Source organism: Tupaia chinensis, unplaced genomic scaffold, assembly GCF_000334495.1.
Source record: "Tupaia chinensis unplaced genomic scaffold, TupChi_1.0 Scaffold000403_1, whole genome shotgun sequence".
In the NCBI taxonomy this organism is placed as follows: Eukaryota; Metazoa; Chordata; class Mammalia; order Scandentia; family Tupaiidae; genus Tupaia; species Tupaia belangeri.
In genome coordinates, this window is record NW_006159905.1 from 832805 (window position 1) to 838994 (window position 6190).

The 6190-nt window shown below is 63.0% G+C and overlaps 1 protein-coding gene across 1 annotated transcript in view; it reads right to left on the bottom strand.

Annotated features, from left to right (window-relative positions):
* TNXB (tenascin XB) overlaps positions 1 to 6190 on the bottom strand; it is an 85461-nt gene that overhangs the window by 49013 nt on the left and 30258 nt on the right. Inside the window, 3 exon segments of the mRNA XM_027774133.1 lie at positions 318 to 608; positions 3211 to 3504; positions 4449 to 4817. Of these exon segments, the coding sequence (XP_027629934.1) occupies positions 318 to 608; positions 3211 to 3504; positions 4449 to 4817 (954 nt within the window).

Here is a 6190-nt window from a genome sequence, read left to right on the forward strand (position 1 = left end):
GTCAGCCGGGGGCCGGGGCTTGGGTGGGGACAGGCTGTCACACCTGGGGGCGTCGTGAGGATGCATGTGAGTGCTGAATGAGGAAGTCTGGCACAGCCAGGGCGTGACACACCTTCTGGGCCTCGGGGAGCAGCTGAATGGGATGGAAGGGGCCCAGCAGTGTGGGGGAGGCTGGCCGCCCCTCAGCCTGGGCGTAGGGCCAGGATGCCGGAGCGGCCATCCCGCCGGGGCTGGGGAGAGGCCCAGCTGGTCCTGGCAAAGGGCGAGTGTGTGGAGGGCTGGGAGGGGTCACAGGGACTTAGGTGGCTGCCACTTACCCGTAGTGCCGTCGGCCACGAGGGGGCCATACCGCTTCCTGTTGGCAATCCCAAACAGAGTGAATCTGTACTTGTGGTCAGGGTCCAGGGGGGAGATGGTGACTGACCGCTCAGGCCCTTCCACGGGCACCACCTGGGGCTGTCCATCCCTGTCCCTGTACTGGACCATGAAGGAGTCGAACTGGCCCTCGGGGACGGTCCAAGAGAGGTGCAGTGAGTTTGTGGTAGGGTCTGTCACCCACAGCTTTCCCAGGCGGGGTGGAGTCCCTGGGCGAGGGTCACTCCGAGGCGCTGGAAAGAAAGAAAAGAGGAACCTAAGTCCCAGGGGAAGGGGGACCCCATCTCCCACCTAAGGCTGGGGTGTGAGGGGCACCAGCTGTGCAGTGCATGGAGGTGCGTGGCCGAGGAGCACGGGGGACCAGACCCACCCAGCATTCTGCTCACCAAGCGTGCCTGGCAAGGAGCTCTGCCCCCACAGGCGGATGGGGCGCCTTCTTCCAGACGCCATGAAAGTCTGTATGGACCAGTGAGGCCCTGACTCGCCACAGCCCGAGAAGGGAGCTGGGGAGGCTCCAGAAAGAGAGGAGCCTAGAGGGGAGCCTCGCCAGGTCTGTCCACATCTCCAGAGCCAGGGAGTCCTCCCAGGACAACCTCCACTGCTTCCAGGCCTAACTACTAGTTGGCTTCTCCCAGAGAGGAGAGCTTGACCCTTGGGGTATTTTTTTCTTTTTCTTTTTTTTGGAGAGGTTTTTGCTATAGGGTGCGTGCACTCACCAGACAGAGAGACAGAGAGACAGAAAGCGAGAAATCACCCCCCAGGGGGGATGGCCACACCGCAGTCCCTTCTCCTACATTCTCCTCTCGGGATCTTGGGCATGCACGCACACGCGCCTGGCGTGAGTTTTAAGCCACCGGGTCCGGGACGCGGTTGACTACGTAGGAGTCCAGCGACATAGCTATTATGCTAACTGCTGGTCCCTTTTTTTCTTTTTTTTAAGAATTATTTTATTTAACTTTATTTATTTATTTATCCACTTGTTTATTTTCACTTGGCCAGAAAAGGACAGAGTGAGAGAGAGAGAGAGAAAGTGAGAAATCAAATCATCAGGTCTGGGATTTGAACCACGGTCAGCCATGTGGGAATCCAGAGTTCTTAACCACCATGCCACCTGCCAGCTCCCCTCCCCTGTGTTCCAGGCCCCTTCTCCTTGGGAACTGCTCCCTATCGAGCCCCCCATCTCCATCCTTCACACCCTTGACCACGTCCCTGCCCCCATCTGGGTGCATCCTCCCCTGGCCTTCACCTCCTCTGCTCTCGCCCCCAGCCCAGTTTCCAGAAGGCAGCATCTACACTGGTCGTCATTGCTCAACTCCATCTCCCTCCTGACCCCGCCCCACCAGACAGCACACGCTCACTGGGGCCAGGGGTGACCTCGCCATCGCTACGTCCTGGGCACGGTCTGTAGCCCTGATTCACTCACAGGGAACCTGGCGTGTCTGACCGCGCCCTCCTTCCTGGCGTCCAGAGCACCCTCGCCCTGCTGCTGCTCCTCCCACAAGTCACCCTCACTCCTCTTCCTCCTGCTCTGACATCGGCTGTCTCCCCTGTTTCCAGCAGCAGCCCTCGCTCCTCTTCCTCCTGCCCTGATGTTGGCTGTCTCCCGTTTCCAGCAGCCCTCGCTCCTGTTCCTCCTGCCCTGACATTGGCTGTCTCCCATTTCCAGTAGCCCTCGCTCCTCTTCCTCCTGCTCTGGGGTTGGCTGTCTCCCCTGTTTCCAGCAGCCCTGGCTCTGATCCATGGGCCCCCATGACACCCACTCCCTCAGGGCAGCAGTGTAGCCCCGGGGCCCCGGCACCTTCGGCTTGGGCGAGGCTCCTTCTCTGCCTTGATTCTCCTCACGTCTAAGTGGTCATGCCTCACAGGGCCGCTGGGGGGTAAGCGTCACAACACACTCGGGGTGTCTTGAACGCAGTGACGCTCAGTGACCCCTCAAGTGATGATCATGCATGTGTCTCACGCTCTGTTCTTCACCTCTGCTGCTCCAGGCCTCAGGGACGGGACTGAGCCCTACCCCTGGGTCTCCTCCCGCTCCACTTCCCATGCCAGCTGGGCCACCATTTCTCCCCAGCCCAGCTCCCTTCTCCAGCCACGCTTGGTGGCAGCTCTGCGCTGTGTATAAGAAACGTCTTGGGACCAGCAGTTAGCGTAATGGCTATGTCGCTGGACTCCCATGTAGTTGACCACAGTTCGCATCCCGGACCCGGTGGCTTAAAACTCATGCCGGGCGTGTGTGCGTGTGTGCCCAAGATCCCAAGAGGAGAATGGAGGAGAAGGGATTGCGGCGTGGCCATCCCCCCTGGGGGGTGATTTCTCACTTTCTGTCTCTCTTTCTCTGGTGAGTGCATGTGCCCTGTAGCAAAAAACCTCTCCAAAAATAAAAAAAAAATAGAAACGTCTCATCACGTCACTCTCCCACTTGAAGCCCCTCGGAGGCTCCCAGGCCCTCCGGGAGGTCCAAGCCCCTCAGCATGCTGCTAAGTCGGGACCCCCAAGCTCTGTCTGCCAGCTAGCAGGAACAGTGGTGCTGGGAGAGGCCGTGGGCCCTCCACCTGCAGTCCCTTGCCCCCCGTCCTCCCATGTGCAGGCCCCCTCTCTGCCTCCCTCTGCCCCATAGACCTCGCGGGGTCACGCCCTCCTCTGCTGCACCCACCAGGTCTCCCGCCAGCCATCGGCACAGCCCTCCTCAGCCTCTCCCCGGCTCCACCACCACTTCCCCTTCAGGACTTGGCTCAGGCCCCACTTCCCCCAGGAAGCCCTTCTGGGGCTCCCAAAGCACTGGGCCCACCTCGCCCAGGAGAACACGGGCAGGTGGCTGTGACAGCTCTCACTCACAGATCTTGGCTTCGGCCACCAGGGGGCCATGCCTCTTCTTGCCCACGAGCCCGTACAGGACAAATTTGTACTTCCGGCCAGGTTCCAGGGAGGTGATGCGGGCCGAGCGCTGGTACCCCTCCACGGGCATCAGCTGGGGCCCACTCCTGTCCTTGTACTGGATCAGGAAAGAGTCAAACTCGCCCTCGGGGACGGTCCAGTGCAGGAGCAGGGCGTCCGAGGTCACGTCTGTCACCGTCAGCTCGCCCAGGTGTGGTGGGCCAGAAGGCTTCTCACCCTTCTCCTCTTCCTTGTCTGGGGTTGGGGGCAAAAGCAAGCACAGTGGGCTCAGCCATTTCCTGTCCCGTCTCCTCCCCTCCCCCTTGCCCCCCTCACTCCACCCTGGACAGCTCCCTCCCTGGGAGTCTCCATTTCCTCACCCCTCAACACCCAGCTCTCCAGGAAAGGGAGCCTTCCCCCTCAACCTGTTCCTTCCCTGTAGCAGCTTCCCACCCCTCAACGGGGTCTTTGTGGGAGTTTCAGGTCCCCCCTAAGGTTCTGCCTGAGGGTTTCAAGCCTCCCCGCTCCTGCTTCAGGGCGGTCAGAAGGCTCCTCAGTCCCCCTCTGCTCTTGCGCAGTGATGAGCTCCCGAGGAGACTAGGCCCCCTGGTCCTAGACAGGGACCAGGAGAGGATGTGGGGGCTAGGCACCCCAGCCCTGTCCTTCACTGGTCCTGCAAACCTCACCCGTCCCTGCAGTCCTGACGGCTTTGGGGTCCCCTACCCCCAAAGGCTTCCGCTCCCAACAGAACAGGACCACAGGGGTCTCAGAGACGGGGTGTTGGGGGCTGAGGGGATGGGATGGGGAGCAGGGGCTGAGGGTCGGCATCTTCAGGGCCGGGGGCCTTTGCAAGCACAGCCCGCGAGGTCTATGGGGCAGAGGGAGGCAGAGAGGGGGCCTGCACGTGGGAGGACGTGGGGTAAGGGACTGCAGGTGGAGGGCCCATGGCCTCTCCCAGAACCCCCCCACCTCTGACCCCTGTCCCCTCCTGCCTGCTGCTTCTGTAGCACTGCTGGCCGGCCGCCACTCACCCCCACCGCCCCCTCCACCCACCTTCCCTCTGAGCCCACAACCCCTTTTCTCTCCTGTTGTCCTACCTCAGGACACTGGCCCCTCAATCCCATCCCACCTGGCAACTCCGCGTGGCCCCAGCCCCTCCCCATGTCGGAACATGAGCCTGAGTGGAGTCCAGGATGTACCCATGATGCCTTGTTAGGTGATGGGGGCAGAGGGCGGGCCCCTGGGGGGAATCCCACGAAGAGACAGCTCGTAGGGGGCTCCGGGAGGAGGTGGGGGCACCAGAGCCTGGCGGACGTCCCCCGGCAGAAGCTCCTCGTGCGCCCCCGGCCCCTCGGGCACTCGCAGGCGCAGCTGGAAGCGGGCAAAGGTGTCAGGCTGGGCGGTCCAGGCCACGCGGAGGCGCCCCGTCTCGTCTCTGCCAAGCACCCGCAGCTCCCCCAGCTCCTGGGGACGCTGCTGCAGCACAGGAGCCTGGGCCCCTTGGGTCGTCGAGGGGCCTGAGGGAGGAGGCTCGTCGGTAGCCCGCAAGAGGCCGGAGGGTGAGGATCCTGGGAAGGGGCAGGGTGAGAAAAACGGGGGGGTCGCGTGTGAGAGCCGGAACAGAACACCCGGCCCCAGGTCTGCGCTAGCCTCCAGGGGCCTAAGTCGGCCCCACTTCTGCTCCTGCTCCACCCAGGGTCTGCCCATCCTCCACACACCCCCTCCACCCACTCCTGAGCAGACGGGCCTGCACCTGGGGAGGCAATACTGAAGCCTGCCGTCCCTCTCGCACTGGCTCCCGTGCCCGGCCCCAGAGAGCCCAGTCCCTCCCGCCCCGCCCCGTGGGCTGTGGTCTTGCTTCCATTAGTGCTGCAGTGAGAAGCCTGGAAGGAAGGGGAGGACGGTGCTGTTAGGGAGGGAGGGTGAGAGGGGAGAGTGGGCAGTGAGGACAGAGGAGGAGAGGGTGCTGGGTGGGTGTCCTGGCCAGGTGGCATCTGTGCCTAGGGGAAGAAGAGGTCCACCACCCTCCCCACCGCAGCCACAGGGCACCCCGCCCCGGACATCCTTCCTGTGGGAGAGACGAGCGTGAAGTGGGCCAGGAGTCTGAGAAGGCAGCTGGGGAAGCAGTGGTTTCACCCCACACGCTGCCGCGGGGCCTGGAGGCCAACCCCAAGCAGGTCTGTGTGTCCCTCAGAAGCCAAGGCCAGGTTGTGTAACGGAGTAACCGCTGACCACAGTGTGCAGCCACCCTCGCCACAATGAGTCAGAGTGCGAGCCTGGTTTCAATCCCACGTCCCTCAGACCGCTCCAGGGAGTCTTTGCAGGTGCCCCTATGCACACACACGCACACACGCACACATATGCACATACACACACGCACATGCACACACAGACGCACACATGCACGCACACACATGCAAACACACATGCACACAAACACACACGCACACACACGCGCATACACACATGCACATGCACAAAGACGCACACATGCACTCACGCATGCGCACACACACGCTATTTCCCAGAACAACAACCCTGCTGGGGGAGTGCCCTGGGAACCCGAGTGACACCCAGGTGTCCTCGGCCTTTGGTATTCACAGGACCCTGGGCTGGGGGCCTTCTAGGGGCACACGCGCCCGGGCAGGGTAAGGCCTGCAGGTGCAGGGGTGTGGTGGGCGTGGGGGCGGCAGTCTGACTGCCAGACAGCGGGAGGAACCCAGGGCTGCGGGCTCCAGCGGCAGGTGAGGCTGGGCGGGGTTGGGGGTGCAGTGGTCCCAGGCCGCGCTACCTGTGGTGGTGATGAAGGCGTAGGACTTGGAGGTCTGCCCCGCCCGCACCCCGTGGACCTCCACGTGGTAGGTGGTGCCGGGCCTGAGGTCCGGTAGGCTGACGGTGCGCGTGTTGCCCGGCGCGGTCAGCTCCCCGCCGGGGCCCTCGG